The 19,170-nt window shown below is 43.1% G+C and overlaps 1 protein-coding gene across 1 annotated transcript in view; it reads left to right on the forward strand.

The window, feature by feature from the left end:
• The first annotated feature begins 6,586 nt into the window (after positions 1-6,586).
• LOC135916776 (deoxyribonuclease-2-alpha-like) overlaps positions 6,587-19,170 on the forward strand; it is a 74,373-nt gene continuing 61,789 nt past the window's right edge. The window contains exon 1 of the mRNA XM_065450218.2: positions 6,587-6,882. Within this exon, the coding sequence (XP_065306290.1) occupies positions 6,764-6,882 (119 nt within the window). The 5' untranslated portion in view covers positions 6,587-6,763. The remainder of the gene's footprint in view (positions 6,883-19,170) is intronic.

Consider the following 19,170-nt stretch of genomic DNA (forward strand, 5'->3'; position numbering starts at 1 on the left):
TCAGATGTGCCTTCTGTTGTCCGTGTCAAGCTAGCGCTATAACAAAATAAGATTTGAAGACCACTCTCCTGACGCGCCTACACAACAGCGCCGATTGTCATGCTCCTGGTTCCGATTATTGCCCCGTAGCCATATTATTGCGGTACTAAAAGCGTTCCAAATAAAAAGACGACCCAATTGCGCCGCTTTCTTGCGAGGCAAGTGGCAGCGCGCACGGAAAACACGGCAAGCCGGATAGCCGAGGGATGTCCAGTCAAGTTTTGCGCTATAGTTTCGAATGCTACAGAAAATAGAAGAAAAAGAAAATGAAACCGCTGAAAATCGGTGCCGGGATTCCGAAAATAACCAGAGGCCGTTCTGAGCTCAGAAATAAAAGAAGAGACGCTGACGACGGCATTGGCACGAGCATTATCTGAGCACCATCAAATTGAGGGAAAGAACATGCGTAACGCTTCTTCGTTGTCCACACCCGACAAAGAAAGCAACATGAAACTTTGCCCCGAATGGACACATGATGCATCTTAGGCGTAAAAAATAATCTGAAGAACTATGCTTAATGGGCGTCATCTTCCTACCGACACCATACTGTCCTCAATGTCAAAACCAAAGAAAAACAAATGTTTGGTGAGGAGTTAGCGTGAACAAGCAGGTAGATCTCATTGCAAAGTACATCAGTGTAGACATTTGGGCCTGTTGGTGCAACATTTTGCAGTTTTTTCCTGTAGCGCAAGTAGCACAAGGACGTCCGTTTTCTCTTTACGTCATTGTACTACTATTTGCGCTACAGGAAAAAAGTGCAAAATCATCACAAAGCCTTCAATACCTTGCAGTCGCAGGCAACGTATTGCTCGACCTTACAATATATACATGGTGCCGAAAAACATGCTGAAAAGCGACACATAAGGTATTTGCTATGACTCGACATATTACTATAAATTTAAATATTACCCCGATATGTACGGCGTGTTCGGGCCGTTTCAAGTGCACAGCATCAATATGCATTCTTTCTGGACTCATAGTGCATAGTGGCAGTCCGGCGGTATGCATTCTTTCTGGACTCATAGTGCATAGTGGCAGTCCGGTGGAGCAAAGACCGAGCTCTGACCGTGTTTTTTTTTTTGTTATAGCTCCGAGCCGTGGAACCGCCGCATCGCCCGATGACCATGGAAGCGTCGATGTGCTAGGCCTGCGGCAGATATCTGCGCGGGGATCTGGACCAAGCAAGCGCGGATGACAACGGGACGATAACGCCGCGAAAGGGGGCGGCGCTGACGTCACAAACCACGGGTTCTACGGGCTACAAAAGGACGCTCAGAAGAAGAACGCCCCGCAGTCCGGTGGAGCAAAGACCGAGCTCTGACCGTGTTTTTTTTGTTATAGGTAAGAAAATTGTGCCTCAATGAGACACACTTGCCTGTACCTCATGCTCCACTGGACTGACTGCCGTATTGAAATAATTTAGTATTGTAGTGTTCTAGCCCTTTCGAAGAAGTTATGGCGGAACGAGAGTGTTTTGCATGCCAGAAGAAGCTTGGCAAAGAGCAGTTTTTGTTATGTTTTCGCTGTAAACATTGTTACCATCTGGGCAAGTGCTCAGGCATTCAGAAAAAAAAGATTTAAAGGTATGAAACAAGGTGACATTGACATCTGGAAATGTCAGTCATGCGCAGATGAGGAACCTGAATATTCGGATTCAGACAGCAGCAATGCAAGTGACCAAAACCCCGAAAGCGGCAAAGAGCCTCAGCAGCTAAGTGCTGCGGCTCCAAAAGTTGAAAGCTTGGATCAGAAATTAGCCAAAGTTTTGTGCAAGTTAGATAGTGTTGATAAGAAAGTTGACAAGCAAAACGTAACGACGAAATCAATAGAAAGCTTCATGGAACTGCTGTCAAAAAGTATGATGAACTTCTTGCCAAAATCGGCTCCCAGGAAACTGAGATCTGTAAACTAAAGGCAAAAACTGAGGAACTTGAGAAACGGCTTACTGAAAAGGATGCTGAAGTTGCTCGCATAAGAGATAGCATCGAAATAGCAGAGCTGTACTCGCGCCGGAAAAATATTGAAATTCATGGCATTCCCGAATCGCCAAAGGAAGACCTATTCCAGGTCTTGGTGAACCTTAGCCATAAACTTGACATTCCGGCGCTAGAACGACATTCCTTGGAAGCAGCGCATAGGTTGAAACCACGTCAAGGCAAAATCACACCAATTATTGTCAGATTCACCGACCAAGCAACCAAAGATCTCTGGATATCCAAAAAGAACACTCTCAGGGCTGAGAAAATATTCCTGAATGATAATCTGACCAAAATCCAAGGACACTTATTTTGGCAGACTCGACAGCTGGCGAAAGAGAAAGGGTACAGATTTGTCTGGACAAAGAACGGCAAGGTGTTGGTCAGGAAGGAAGCAGGTTCTAATGTAATTAGTGTCAATAGCGTGGCTGATCTTGCAAAAATAACCTAATGGGGTCATTTGAATCCTTCAGCGAATGGGATAAGCATATCCTCGAAACATTAAGGGAAAAAACACTGCATGAAGAGCTAAAATTACTACACGTGAACATTCGTAGCCTGCAGAAAAATTGGGATCACTTGTGTGCGTATTTGCAAACAATGCCTGATGTGGATGTCATTGCGCTGTCTGAAATCAACATTACAGCGGAAAGGTTAAGTTTGTATTGCCTCAGAGGCTACTCGCAATATGCCGTATGTCGGGAAAATAGGAAAGGTGGAGGTGTTTTGGTGTTTGTGAAAGATAGCTGGTTGTCATACAGTATTGAGGCAAAATTTGATAATGCCGAGTTGCTCAACTTGTCGATTAGTAAAGTGGACACTACGTATACTCTGTGTATTATCTATCGGCCGCCAAACTTGAATACACACAAATATATCGAGGAACTGCAGCTTTTACTAAATAAGTATATGAACGAGAAAAACCTGATTTTAGTAGGCGATATAAATATAGACATCTTCCAAGAGTCTCAAAGAACTGTAACTGATTACCTTAATTTGCTAGCTGAACATGGGTTATACAACGCTATACATGAGTACACAAGAGAGGAATACTTGGGCTCAAAAATTTCCAAATCGTGCATTGACCACATCATCCTTCGATTAACCAACCAGCGGTGTACATCCGGAGTCGTTAGGTACAAACTGGCTGACCATTATTTTGTCATGTTAGCAATTATGTCTGAACAACCAATAACGAAAGGAACGGCTTTGGTTACAAGAACTATTATCGATAATGCACAAGTTGACACAAAAATCAAAAATACAAACTGGAGTGCACTCTTACCGCTTGATCACTTAGCCATGTACAGTAGTCTTATTGAAACATTCAATAGGATTTACGAAGGTTCCACTAAAATAGTAAAGGTGAAGAAGAGAAAGCCTGACAGTAAATGTATCACGCCAGATATCATAGAATTGTGCGACCTTAAGGACAAAGCATGGCAGAAAAGCAAGAAAGAACCGCACGATGTAACGAAAAGAGCAGAATACTGTTCACTAAGAAATCTGGTGACAGCGAAATTGCGACTTGCGAAACGAAGGTACCTCTCACAAGAATTCTCGTTAAATAAAAACGACGTAAAGAAAACGTGGGCATTAGTAAACGACCTGATGGGCCGATCGAAACACGCATGCGTTGAAGACGTGATAAAAAAGAAATTCCCCACAGTAGACACGGAAGTAATGTGTGATAAGTTCAATGACACGTTTTTGCATGCAGCGGAAAAACTAAGAGCAACAAGTCGCGATGGGCACACCGAATACAAACCTAAACGCACATGCGCGAACACAGCTTTTCTGCCAGAAATATCTGAAGTCGAATTATGGAATATCATCAAGGCTTTGAAGGAATGGAAGCCTCCGGGTTTTGATAAGATTCGTAATCGAGACCTCCGTAGTAATTTTAAGGAACTAAAAGACGTATTACTAAAAATTCTAAACGGAATATTTCAAACTGGAGATATACCGAAAGAAATGAAAATTTCTGTTGTTAGGCCAATATACAAAAACGGAAAAAAGAATGACTGCGGAAATTACAGACCGATTTCTATCCTTTCAGCGCTTGCCCACATAATGGAAAAGCATGTAGCATCCGTGCTGCTGTCGTTCTGTGATCGATTTTCACTGAACAATAATGTGCAATTTGGTTTCACACAGAATAAAAATACAACTTCTTTGCTAGATGAGCTATCCGATTACATCAACAGTTCGATAGAAAATAACCGAGTGGTCCTGGCTTTAATGTTAGATCTAACAAAAGCTTTCGATACTATAGACCATAACATTATGATGAAAAAATTGCAATATCTGGGTTTTCGGGGACACTTTATTAAGTTTTTTTCAAGTTATTTTGCTGACAGATTTCAGTGTGTTAGGTTAGGAGAAACATATAGCAGTTTGGAGTCGCTAAACTATGGAGTACCTCAGGGTAGTACGTTAGGACCCCTGCTTTTTAACATTTATGTTACAGACCTCAGCCTTCTACCATTACATTCTAAAATTTTCCAGTATGCGGACGACACTGCGATTACTATAGATGTTGCCAACATTGATACAGGGTTCGAACAACTACAAAGTGATATTGTTAAATTATGGGATTGGTTTCAGGAAAATTATATTTACATAAATAAAGGGAAAACAAAGCTAATTTGTTTTAAGAATCCCCACAAAGCTATCACAATTAATAGGAGAATTTTTTTGCATTCGTCAGACTGTAATTCATGCCGCTGCCTACCTTTGCCACTCGAATCAACTGTAAAGTATTTAGGTGTGCATTTCGATCAATGTCTTAATTGGAATAGTCACGTTAAATACATATGTAAAAAGCTAAGATCAATTGCTGCCATGATGTATCACCTTCGAGGTAGAGCTCCATTTAAAGCAAAGCTTACTGTATTTAAGGCGCTAGCTGAGTCTTTGCTTATGTATGGCATTACATTATACGGCACTTGCTCTGAAAACAAAAAACAAGAAATTAATCGCGTAATTCGTAAAATAGTCAAGAGCATAACCTACGGTACAGCGTTAGATAGCGCAGGTACAAGGGAAAAATACCAAGCCCTGGGTATACTACCAGTGAAAGAACTATTTAATTATGTAGTTTTGAAGAATTACTACTTCAGCAAAGAATTCAGGGTTGCCGTAAAAAAGAACGTGACATTGCGACAAACTGAGAGGTACGTGAAACCACGTGTCTACACTCACTATGGAAAAAGAACACGGAACTACTATGTCGCTTCGGTATTTAATCAATTGAGTGATGAATTATGTACAATAAACACGAAGCGAAAAATGAATAAAGCGATCAGAAATTGGTGTGCAAGCTCAATAAACATTTAGTAGGTAAGGCCAGTTGACTCATACGGAATTGTTTACCGGCTTTGTTTTCAACTTTTGTTTGTTCTTGCTTCGATACCTGTGTATAATTTTGAATTCAGCAGTTTAAAGAATTGAGTTGTAGTCCTGTAAGTGACTGGTGTATTTATGTATCGCTTTGATGTTTTGACTTTGTTTTGACTTTGATGTTTTTCTTGACAACATTGTGTAATGAAACAGGAACTCAAAATGTTTTTTGTTTGTTTGTTTGTTTTTGTTTACTGCATTGGACAGTGTTCAGTGTATAGATGCGAGAGAATGTATTAATTGTGGTAATATGAATTTAATATGTTGTTTCACCAACTGCCTGGTCATTTTACAAGCACTGCGTGCTTAGATTGACCAGTAAATCCACCCTGTATAAAGAAATTTGGATAAATAAATGAATGAATGAATGAATGAATGAATGAAAAAAAAAACTACGAGAGTCAGCAACGATGGGTGGAACCTCACAAGAAATCACAAAAAATGGTACACTTTTTCGAGACTACTTCAACTTCTAAGAAACCTTGACACACGATGCGCAAAGGAAAGACTTCAGGAATTATTCTGGACTCATCCGCGCTGATTTGCAGACATAGCTAGTTATCAAAGAAAAGTTTTACTTTCAACTAAAGGAATGGGTGACACGACATATGTCTAAGAGTATATTCCGCTTTGCTTCTGGTAGAAGCAGTGAAAGTTTCTGTCTGATCTGTAATGCTATTTCCATTCAAAGGTTCACATATAACCTCAAATTTTGGGTAGTCGTCGTTCAACCTTTTAGAATCGTTTTTCTACTCATCCATGGACGTCATCAAGTCGAATCCTCCGTGATAGCATAAAAGAGCGCAGCCAGAAAATTAATTCTGTTTACGCAGCCTTCTAACTCCCCGCTGTCAAGTCTGAAAGATACGAACATTTGAAAAATTCATAGCTACAGTTGGTCGACAACCTTCTGTGACTCATTAGTCGTACGCCTCAATGGCCTTTAACTTTGTGATTTCTTTCGCGGTTTGAAGGCTAGCGTAATGACAATAATCCAAGGCGCTAAGTGTCAGTTTTTTGAAGAAACCATCCCATGACAACAGTAGAAAAAGTAGTTCATGGAGAGCGCAGATGTCGTAGTTGTCGTCAGAGTGAATGGTATTTTCGTCTCCCCTTTTACCCGCCTGCTCTGCACTTTCCGCGGTGCAGATATACTTCATCACCAGAAGTACATAAAGCGCTACTTCCAGAAAGCTTCGGCGGATACCGCGCATAAAGTTTACAAGCCCAACTACAGCGACCGCAGTACAGTGAAGAAAAATTGAAAGAAGCGGTTTTACGAAGTTTACGAAGTTACGGGGGGTCTGATTCCACCGTCCTGTTTAGCTCATCTCAGGAAAAGTGTAATGGCTACCTTCCACATCCTTGCGCAGCTTGTTTTCATTGGGACATGCGCGAGCTTTTACGGTGCATTTGTGAATGCAAAAGTCTCTTGCAAGAACGCCAAAGGAAAAGATGTTGACTGGTAAGTTATCTTTTACGTTTTTTGCTCAAAATGAAAAGCCCTTTGTTTTAGGCTGCGTGGGGCTGGATGCCCGCGGAAGACTTTCAATGAGAGGCAGTGCAGTCAGCAGAACCTACACATTTTGTGGCATACGTTGCAGTATGTAGAAGCTCAGTTCAGGTACCTATGTTGCTCAATGTCTCTATCATATATCATTGTTTGCTACGGTTTGTCTCTCCGCGGATAGCCGCGGTTGTCTATCAGTGGCTATGGCGGCCTCAAGCAGAATGTCATGTGGATGATTCATACACAGGCGGTGCGTGGCAGTCTCATTTTAATGGGGTAGCATGCGAAAATTATCATTCATTAAGCATTGGGCGCAAGTTCAAGATCAGGCGGTTGAAATTTACCTGCTATCGTCTGCCACTAGACCACCTCCTGCCTTTTGTTCCTAAAGTGTCGTTCAACCGAATTATTGAAGAAATAAGTTGGTCAGTTAGTCAACCAGTCATTCTTTTTATGAGGCTACAGTGACTCTGTAGTGCAACTCGATGAGCACATACGCTTCAGCACTATCAGCAATTTATAGGAAGTTTATTAAATAGAAACATCACCATTTAGTTCAACTCCGCAAGAGTGCGCAAGGTAAACGTGTAAGTGTCTTAGAAAAAGAAAACGTCGCTCTTGAAGAGGTGTACGTTTTGGTACACGATTGGGAGCACGGATCAAAGATTTTTCTGGGCGATCACTCAAGCATCTGATCTAGGCACGAAACTAGCATATTGCAAGGAGAAGCCGAATTATTCCGCGACTGGAAGCGTAGGAGCACTGAATAAAGAAATCGATTCTGCTGAATGTTTAAAGGTGGAAAAAGTTTTATGGAAGGTAAAAATTGTCATGCACGACAATGAAAACGTAGCTACAAACGGAACCCATGGAGGTACATCAGAAAGGAAGCAGCGCAATTGAAAATTTCATCCTTATCTGGGGGATCAAACCCGGACATACATTCCTCATACATCCTTAGGAATTACAATTTTGTAACGTTTTACAATAGTTTACGATGTTTTTAAGGTGGTGAGCTCACTGCCGCCACTGGCACCCGTCGCCCGGGTTGACTTTCTTTCATTAAGGATCCCTTCATAAGGTCACGGTACAAATGCCGCACAGAGCGTTTGGGATTTATCAATAGTTTCCTTACATTAAGCTACAAGAAAACACAGGCATGGCACATATTAGTACTCCGGCTATCACATTGGCACATTCATGGTGGAATCGCTTAAGGTACTCGGGCCTGCCCAAGGTGCCAAATTAGAACAGTGCATTTTTGAATCAAGGTTTGTTCATGCCCGTCTAAAGCAGTACAGAGGAGGCACACGTTCAGCAGTTGCGTTGGGATATTTGAGTGTTCATTTGCGTGTCAGTACGTTGCCCTATTTAAATGCGGCGGCGCAGACGGTCTCAGCTGCACGTGCTTGGCTGCACGTGCTTCTGCCGTCTATGACTAATTCTCAAGTTCCTCAACAATTTATGAATTCCCCTGTAGCGGAAAGTTTGCCAACCAACCAAGCTAGGTAGAATGTCGGACTTCCTGGCAACGCACACGTTCGGACAGCATTACCAAGCAACAATTACCAGCTTAAGCAAGAGTGTCTGATGCAGTAATTTCAAGCGGTTACGTTCTTTGAACTTTTAATGCTGCTTCATTTGTTTTTCTGTGCCGTAGATATTTGGTTCCGCCAGCATTATACACATTTGAATTTTGCGATTCGCTTGTATTAACATGAAGTTTGATAACACCAGGTTTGATAACCAAGTTTTCAGGGCCCATTCCAGGTAATCTGAACGGGAGTCTGTTGTATTTCTGCTATTGTCTGCTACCAAATTTAGCAAAAAACATGGTCTGTATACACAAAGCTGTTCTTGTGCTAAAACTGTTCGTAAGAGAACATTTCAGCCAATCATCATATTCGACTTAAAAATAAAAAATACGGCAGGAGAATGTCAAGAACACGTAGAAGCTTTATGGATTAATCCCCATCATTGAGGAAATTAAAAAGACACCCGCAAAAGTCCTAGCGAAATTTCAGTTATAGATTCTTGATGCCATTTGACAATTCCCTTCAATCTGAACTCCTTGAGGCAGGCGACCAATCCTTAGAAAGATAGGTGGTCGGCATATGTACTTGTGCGGTATCCATTTTCTGTCACCAAATTTGGAGGAATTTTGTAAAGGAAACTCGAGAGCAGCGTTTGTCTCTTTTTTTGCTCGAGTTTCCTTCTACGCTCACATTTTCTTCCTTTTTGTGTACAGCGATATTCGCCAGGGAGTTGTTTAATTTATTCAAGGAATCTGCAATATGGGTTGACTTGCTCTTCTGCGTTTTCAAGCATCAAGGAGTTGTCGCATGGCTACTCCGTTGTCAGATGCAAATTCAGCTTGTGCATTATTTTGGACCTTTATATTGCCAAAAATAAAGTGCCTAGGCCCGTCACACTAAAATCATCGGTGTGGTTTAACCAGAGTGCAGTATTATGAAATGTATACATAACCATCGCTAAACACTGGGTCACCGCACTGCAGACCATAATCCTATAACCTGTGTGGCAAGATGATGATTCACGTCTAATATCAAGCGCCAAGCTGGCACCACGACATTCCGCGGCAGATCAAGTTCAAGTTCTTTTATTGATCACATAAAGATGAGTACACTGGGTATGGTATAAAGGTGGGGCCCTATAACTTCCGGAGTTGTGAAGGGGTCCCTATGTTATACGCTGTTATATAAGCGCTAGAGCGCGTGAGAAAAAGAAAAAGAAACTACATGAGACAGCACACATATGGTGCATACTCATTTAGCAAGTGACGAGCGCATTAAAGAGCGAAGTTTAGTTTTGTTGCTGATTAATGGCTGTTGTGTTAGATCTGTTGGTAATTTATTCCAGAGCTGCGATGAGGCCTGCGAGAATCTAAATGATCCATAATCAGTGCGAGATTTTGAAACCGTTAGCGTTTTCGAGGTGACTGATCGCAATGGGTATGTGGTACTTTGAAAAAAAATTTTTACAGAAGGGCACGCTATAATTTTCTGCATTATATTGTAAGGCAGAATAAGAACGCGGTAAGCAATGCAATGTTTCACGGGTAGTATGTTAAGTAATGAGTACGCAAATATGATTTAATCCGTTTATGGTAATAGCATATGTAATATACGAATGTGTTCACGGGAAAATTTACCGTAGTTTATACAGCATCAGAATTTCATTATATATGGCTAGTGTGGTTACATGGATATCTTTATGCCACTTTAGTTGACTTTCGAGGTAGATGCCTAAAAAATTTCGTCCCGTTAACCCTTTGTAAAGGAGAGTTGTTGAAGTTTAATTATTTATTGTTCCTTAGTGTGGTTTTTTTTTGCAGCGAAAATGATATAGTTACTTTTCTTTGTGTTTTACACAAGACAGTTAAATTGAAGCCAGCTTGATAGTTTTAGCAGGACATCATTGCCTTTTTTTGAAGATCTGTTTCGGTACCAGCTGTCGGGAGATATATTGGTATCGTCTGCGTATAAAATACAGTCTTCTCAGAGATAGCCCCGTAAATAGTTGAATGCCAGAAAAAGAAAAGGGCCTAATATGGATCCCTGAGGAATTCCGTTGTTAGCTATCATTTAGGATGACGACATATTGTTAACCACTTAGTACTGCTGCCGGTTTTTCAAATATCTGCTAATTAGGCTTAAAGGTGCTCCCCGAAAACCATACTTTTCAAGTTATTTTAGTAATATGTCGTGGTTAACGAGATAAAAAGCATTGGTTAGGTCCATGTTTTTTCTAAGTTTATTTTAGTTTTTTTTCCGTAATGCTAAAATGTTACTGAACGCCGTCTCAGCTGAATCTTTTTTTATATGTCGGCATTGCTTTTCAGCATAAACGTTCTGCACTGCGAAAAACTTATCTAGTCGGGCTAAGACTACTTCTTCAAAAACCTTACAAAACGGAGACAACTTTCAACTTTCGTGCCACGTAGGTCATTTATAATATCCTGCAAACGAAATTAAATATAGTGCAAGCCCTTTTAAAGATTAATTTATTATTTATTTGTGTCTTTCTTTCTTTGCTTTTGAGATGAGGAGCACAGACAACGTTCACAGATATGTTTAACATATTGAAACTCTTCGGGGCACTGCGACCTGCTCCTATCAGGACAGTCAACTCGCGGCTATCGACATTTGTGTGATGTTAAGGGCCCTGTTCTGATGTCGCCGTACTAGCTGTCTCGTCTGTGGCGCGCCAGCTGTGCTGTCATCCTGAACTAGGATGCGTCATGAACTAAGATGTTGAGCGCACACTCGGCGTTATTTTATTTATTCACAGAACGATTTTGAATAACTTCAGAGACGCTTTGCGATATGAGACAATTTAGGCGGCTTAGAATCGTTGCCAGATATTCGTGTTTGTCAGCGTATCGGAAAACAACATTTAATAAATTTTTCTTAAGCTTCCGGGGTCTGTGCCATGACTGTAGGTACTTCCGTTTTTTCTACTTTTTCTGCATAGTGAAGTTGGCAATCTTTAAAAAGCTGTGAATCCAATAATCAAGAGAAGGACCTTTTAAATTATTGCACCTTTTAAAATAATTCTATATGATTGGAGACATGGACGATACAGCTTCTTTTTAACGGCCCAGAAAATGATGCATGTTGCAAAACAAAGAACTAGATTTACCGCTGACCTTTAAGAGCACATTAGTTTCAGTTAAACGAACATGTTGCATCATCGTGCTGGTTACTGGTGAGTGGACAGAATATCGAAAAAATTCCAATGTGTCCTCGTGAAAGCCTAACAGGACTCCTAACTTGGCTGTGCAGTCCTTCAACATTACATAAATGGCATATACTGTTTCGGTAATATAGCTCTAACGACCTAAGTTAGGGCTAAACATTAGGTTTGAAAACAAAAACATATTTCACTCACAGATGTTCCTTTCGAAGTCCAACAACAATCACGTAACGGAGCATTCGTCTCGTATTTCAACAGCAATATATTTACCTTTTTTCCACCAACAGGGCTCACAAATGACTACTGGCTAGTGTAATAATTAAATGTGAATTATATGAAATAAGTGCAAGAGCCGTAATGCTGCCAACAGCGTCATCACTTCACTTAACGATTTCAACAGGAACCAAATCTTTGTTGCTGTGAACAATTCGCACTCAATTTAACAGTGAAGCTCTGTATGGCTAGCTAATTCGTCCGGCCTTCTATCGCCTCTACGTCGAAAACTGCTCCCACGCAACAACATGCGCATGCGCTAGAAAAAAAAAAGAGAACGAGAGGCGCGTGATTCGCTGCGCCAGTAGTGACGTTTTTGTTTTCCTTCACAGCTCAGCGCGCGCGCAGCAATTTCTCTCCGACTCCGAAATGGATAGGGCACGCGTCATATGCACTCATGAAGAGCAGGCAGCTTTCGATCTGAAACCGCGCGCAGAATCGGGAACGAGCTCGTTTACGCTGTGCCGATGCTGTAGCCAGGGCACAATATTAGGCTCGTACCGCCGAGCACAAGCATCAACTGCCTATAGAGGATCCGGCAGCCTACCACGCTCTCGATTAATGAACCGTCGGGATTAAACCAGTGTCAAACACCGTGGCCGCACATTTCAGCTTCGCTGCTTTACAATCTGTACGGATTGCTTGGGCGGTGGTTTATTTTAGTCAGTAATCACAGAAACGGCAAGATTTTCGTCTTAGAGCAACATGTTTTTGTACAGCGGCTGGTGGAAAATGCACAGAGACTGTGTTGAAGTATATTTTTCCAACAGACGATGAGGCGAGCGTGCTAGCTGAGGAAGGCTGTGTGGTCAAGTGTATAGGTCATTGGACTAGTTGACAAAGGCAACCTAGACAAAAGCGCAGCACCGAATGTTGGCAAAAAGGCATCTTTCTTTTAAAGGCTTTCAAATGATTTTAAACCTACCGACCAGACGCTGCATCTAACCATACTATTAAGGAAGATATTAAAACCCGTATTCATAAGCCAAGTTCGTGCTTATCTTTCCCATTTCGTAATTAATTTTGAGCTGCTCTGCATGTTAATGAAACAAGAATAATGCTTACCCGCGCATTTTCGTTGAAGTAACGACTTGGTAAAGGTGGTAGATCTAAGGTATAGGAACCTCTGTACTTAAACCCACACTTTTATCAACGGAATGACCTCACAAAGGCAGGATGACATCATTAATATTGCTGCCAGTATTGGTCCCACCAAAACTCGAGGTACCGACTCCCAAAAGGTCGTGCGTTCGAGTGCATTTGCCTTAATGAAAACTAAAGGTGATGGGTTTGTCTCCTTGGAATGGTCGTCGGTTCGACGGTCAATGATGCCACCATCAGTGTTAGCGCCTTTGAACTTTGGCGCCACCAAAAGTCGTGGGTGCGACTCCCACCAAAAGTCGAGGGTTCGAATGCCTTAATTGACTTTATCTTAATTAAAATCGCCTTAACAACAAAGGTCGCGGTTTCGACTCCCATCGAAGGTCAATGTCTTGATTAACTTAAATATGTCTTAATTAAATTCGCCTTAACACCAAAGGTCGAGGGTTCGAGTATCTTAAATAAATAAGTCTGAATTAGGTTCACTTGTGGGTTCGAGTACCTTAATTAGCTATATCTTAATTTAACTCACCTTACACCAAAGGTCGTGGTTCCTCTCCTACCGAAGGTCGAGGGTTCGCGTACCCTAATTAAATATCATAATAAAATTCGCCTTAACACCAAAGGTCGCGGTTTCAACTCCCTCCGAAAATCGAAAGTTCGACTCCCACAAAGGACGTAAGCTGAGTGTTTTAATTAACTGAATCTTAATTACTCGTGCCTTAAACGTCGCCTTAACACCAAAGTTCGTTGTTGGTGCGCATTAACTAGTGCGGTAGCCACAATGCATTATAGCTAAATTTATCATATTAGCCCGACCACTGTGTGCATGCCGGAGTTACCATAGAAAAATCTGGCGACATTGGTTTTCTAAATCTGCCTTTCTCAAAGGCACTACGATGCGCCGCTTAAACTTCCGTCCCCACGGCATCACAGCAGCCGGTGCGTAGCCTGCAATGGCTAGAGATAGAGCGAGAGTACAACGTTTATTTCCAAAATTAGGAAAGACTAGAGGGGGTTCATTACACCCTTTCGCTCATGTGCTGAAGGTGACCTCGGTCTTGTGGATGGAGGCGGCCTCCAGCGCAGCGTTGATGCTATTCAATTGGGCAGATTCGTTGCCGGGGAGAGTTGAGTGTACGGGGGCCCAGTTCATAAATTTTCGAACATTTGTGGGTATTGAATTTAGCACTATAAGCTAGTTTTTTTTATATTATGCCGCTTGCTTAACTAATAATGACGTCTTTGTATCACTTCTATATATAATCACCTATAATCATATTTGAATCACTTATATATAATCACTTATATATATAATTCACCTTCTATATAGAAGGATAGGACTATTGCGCATTCCTCCGCCTCTTCTGTGGAGTCGTACGGAATGGTGGCTGTGACAAGGGCGTCCTCAGGCAAATTGGTGGCCTCTGCCACTGCGGCTTTTCTGCCATTGTAACAGGCAGCGTCCGCGTATAATGCCCGTCTATCATCTTTGCGTGTTCTGTGAAGGGATTTTGCTCTGTGTCTTCTTTTTTTCCGGGTGATATGTCGGATGCATGTTTTTAGGGGGTGGGAGAATTATGAGTCTCTCCCTTATTTCATTCGGGATGATGTCCCATTCTCCTTTCCCTGCTATGGGCAGGTTGATCTTTAGTTTCTCCAGGATGTATCTACCTGTGTCTGACTGTTTAAGTCTTGCGTATTTAGCTGTGATATGTGCTTGTATAAGCTCTTCTAAATCGTTGTGTAACCCCAGCGCCAATAATATTACGGTGCTGGTGGTTACCACTAGGCCAAGTACTTGCTTGTAAAGTTTTTGCATGAGTGCATTGATCGTGTTCATATTTGTGCCATTTGATGTACCGAGCTTCGTATACTATTCGGCTCATTTCGAAAGACTGGATCAGGCTCAATGCGTTCCTCTCTTTCATGCCCCACTGTTTATTTGCCACCCTCTTAACCATTCTTGTGATTTGTGTCATTTTCGCTTCAGTTTTCTTAATGGCCTGTTGTGGACTTTTTCCAGAATGTGTAGACCCAAAACCAGGATTTCTTTAACTCTGGGTCTTTAGCCTTCGTCCATATTAATCTGTATACCGGTCTGTCTTTGAGACTCTTTCGGCCCCTAGAAGTGGGTGCGTAAAAGAGAATTTCTTATTTTTCTGGAGAGCATGCCAGGCTTTTAGTTTTGGCTCAGTGTTCTATCGTGGTGGCCGCTTTTTAGAGCGTGGCCTCAGTATCACCGTCGCTGCCTTTCGTTACCCAAGAGGTTATGTCAGCATACAGATTGTACTTGATGTCGCTTAACTGATTTGATTCTTTTGTCGGGCTAATGATAACTGCTTTGAATAAAAAGGGGAAGAGTACTGCTCCTTGTGGCGTTCCTCTCGCGCACAGCTCTGTTTCCTCAGAATTAAACCATCCCAGGTCTAGGGTTGCCGTCTTTTTTCTGAGGAAGTCACTGATGTACTCGAAGGTTCTCTCACCGAGACCTAGGTCCTAAATGCCCTAGAGTATCGCCGCATGCGTGACGTTATCGAAGGCTTTCTTTAGATCTAATGTCATTATGGTGCTTGTGCCCATTGTGTTGGTTCCTGGGCCAAATGTTTGTTATTTTAGCGAATCAGCATGTCTTGTATAGAGAGTTTGGTCTGAGGCCCAGCATGGTGTTTGGGTACAATCCTTTTTGCTCCCTGTGTCTACTGATCGTCGTCATCACCACGTGCTCTATCAACTTCTCTACACACGCGGTTAAGGAGATGGGCCTTAAGTTGCCCAATGATAGTCTCTTACCGGGTTTTTGGGATGCATACTGTTTTAGCTTTCTTTCAATCGTGTGGTATGTCCCTTCATGCCAAGCAATCATTCATGTCGTTTGGGCGCACTCTAATCGAGCCGTCATCAAAATTCTTTAGCATTTTGTTCATGACTTCACCTTTCCCGGGGGCGGACTTTGGGTTGAGTTTCCAGATCTCATATCTCAGTTCCGCCTCGGTGAAAGGGGAGTACAACTTCTCGTTCGGAGTCCCAAGATTATTTTGATCTATTTTTTCTTGAACTATTTTTTCCTTTAGATTTTCTATAATTCCCTCACAGTTTATGCTGGTTTGCTGTATGAGTTTGATGACGCGCTGTTTTCTTGCCCCTTTGGTCTCTTCGGGGTCTAGGAGCTGCCTGAGGATGTTCCATGTTATGGGCGTTCTAAATTACCTATCCATCTCGGGACATTGCTTGTCCTCGTTTTGTCCAGCTCCCTGACTTTTTCCTTAAATTTTTATTTAATTTCTGCATTTGCCATCAGCGGTTGAGGCTTTCTCTTGCCTCCCGCTGATGTATGCGTTTGCTATCACCGCAGTCATATTCAGGATGCCCTCTGGCGCTCTGCTGCTGGCTGCTCTCGCGTCTCCTTTGAGCACCTCCAGCCAGATGGCGATATTGTTAATCACCTCGCAGCCCTCTGCTCCTCTTCTTTCTTTGACGAGGTCCCAGTCGGTGTGCCATTTTCTTTGCACCCCTTTTTTATTTTCTGTTGTGCCACCACTGTTTGGAATATACAGTAGTCGCTACCCAGCGTTCTTTGTGTATTGGTACACTTAGCCATTTTCGTATTTCTGGTTATTGCGAGGTCGGGGCTGGTGTCTCGACCAACATGTTCCCTTCTCACGTCAGGGTTTAAAGGTTGTTAATTAATGTCACTTGGCATTGCTGCGTCGCAATCCATAGCTGTTGCCATTTTCTTCTGTCGTATTCGCATCCCCACGACCCGTGGTGCGCATTGATGTCTCCGACGACCTCCAGTGGGGATGTACGGCCAGTGTCCACCGCTTTGAGGAGGACGACACCCAAGTGGCATTGCTTTTTGAATGGCTGTACACGTTGAGAATAAAGAGGCTGTCTTTTCTCTTGGCCAGAGGGATGAGTTCGAGAAAGCCGTTTTCCGCGTCTTTACGGCCGAGGTCGTGCTGAACAGCCGCGACTTCTCTGGTTACCAACTTCGCAACAATTGCCTTGTCGTGCCTTCAGCCGTAGGACCTGTAAACCGGCAGTTTGGCTACCTCGCCGGTTGCTGGGAAAGCTATTATATTTGGCTTTTCTTCTTTCCCCGTACAATTAGTTGTCATTGTAGGTTCCCGCTTTTCCAGCGGGAGCCTCTACAGTTTCATTGCCATATTCGTATGTATTTATGTTTATCCATGTTATCCAACAGCTTTTGGGATCTGTGCTGCCTCCAGAACACGCAGTCTTTTTATTACGTCTGCAAGGTTATTGGCTACGGCGTCCGCGGCTCCTTTTATATCTGTTATGCTGCGTAGCGACTGTTTCTACGCCTGCGTCCACTGCTGCGTGGCTTTCCTGTCTTTTCGCATCTCCCCTTTGATTATATCTAGAACCGATGACATTAGAGCTGACGTCACTTGTGACGAGCTCTCATCCACCTGGGTGTCGCAAACGTCGTCGGCGTCGGCACTTGTTTCTGCCGCTCTTTTCCAAGACGGCTTGCCCCCTGACCTTTGTGTGCTAGGTTCGCACGACGGAGTCTGTTTTCCCCCGCAAAAAGAACACTTATGGCGGCCGTTATTCACGGACTTCTTGCTGCAGTTTAATATTAGCTGCTCTTAGCTCCTTGTTTTCATTTCTTATTCTTCACAGTGTGGCTTTTATCTTGCTGTCCTCAATGTTATTGTCTTTATTTTGCCCCTTTTACTGTTTTTATCACCGGCGGCCACTGCGGCGTAACTCACCTGTCATCCGGTGGCGTTGTTCTTTTTGCAAGGCAGTATCTTCCTCTCCGGAGGTCCTAGACTTTTGGTTCTTGATCTCAATCTCGTAAGTGAGCTGGTTCTGCTCCTTCAGCGGCCCCTCCCGTCCCTGGATGGTGTTGTGTTTCTGTGATTGGCGCCAGTTCACAAGTATTTACATATACATATACATTAATTCTTTCATCTTCCTTGAATTCCAACGCTCCTGGATGTTGAACGCTCCCTGTGGGTCTCACTGGGTGAATTCCATGGCATTCGGTTAGGTGCGGGCGCTGGTTAGCAAGACGTACTAAGGAATCACCTAGGAGACAGAGGAACAAATTTATCCATGGTCAGCAGACATGGGACTAGGCACAGACGAAATACAGGTACTACATCAGAAAGGGGTGCTACGCTTTCTGACTAATTTCAGTTCAGGTTCTTCGCGTGCACTCGCAGCAGTTCCAATGACCGTAGATTCGAGCCGCAGCGGTGGGGTAGTGTTGTCTGGAGCGCAGCTTATGCTATGTTCAGACTACGTTCGTAAGGCACCGATTTTTCGTAACATACGTAAGCAGAAGCGCAACAAGCGTATGCGTCTAGTTCAGACTGCGAACGTAAAGGTACCAACGTGCGCAATTCTCCCAAAAATTGTGGGTGAGAGTGCTAAAGGGTCGGGAACATTTACGACTGTTATGTTACGACCGTTGCGACACAGCCAATGACCGATAAGCTTTCGGCTTTCAACAACCGGTGACGACACTTCCGTCCTCCCGTCTGCAGACAGCTCCGGGCGCGGGAAGTGCCATTCCGCCATTCCGTGCGCACGATTGGCTGTGTTCGTGAAAATTTTTGCAGTGCGCCTTGCGAGACTGTTTTCAGTTCATCTGGTTTATCCGCCGAGGAAATCGATGGCCGCAGATGGGTGCTCCGAACTTCGATGAGTGGTCTCATTAGGTTTTCAAGGAAGCGGAACTGCTGGGGCGACATGCGCATGATGTTATGAAACATCGCAGCGTCACCAACTCGGAGCTTGGCGAAAAGGTTGTGAAAATCGCCGTCCACGGTCCTGTCGAGAAATACCTGCCGCACCCAAACCCTTCTGCATCGCCTTCGTCGTCTTTCGGCGATTGAATACATGACTATAAGTTTGTTTTGAGCGTGAATTTCTTCGATCTCGGCCAGCGCTCGCATGTTGGCAGGAGCCATATTGGACCGCTGGTGACGTCGATTCTGCAGCTCCAAATTTGATTGGCCTGTTGTAAAAGCCGTAATTTAAGCAGCAGTAAATGTGAACAAAGGTGCCGGCTTAACTGCCGTAACGTTTTTTACAGCCGTTACGTTCGATACGCCAAAAGAGCTGTTACGCGCGTTACGACCGTAGTGTGAACATAGCATTAGCCGCAAGTCGCTA

The sequence above is a fragment of the Dermacentor albipictus genome, chromosome 7 (genome assembly GCF_038994185.2).
Source record: "Dermacentor albipictus isolate Rhodes 1998 colony chromosome 7, USDA_Dalb.pri_finalv2, whole genome shotgun sequence".
NCBI classification, from domain to species: Eukaryota; Metazoa; Arthropoda; class Arachnida; order Ixodida; family Ixodidae; genus Dermacentor; species Dermacentor albipictus.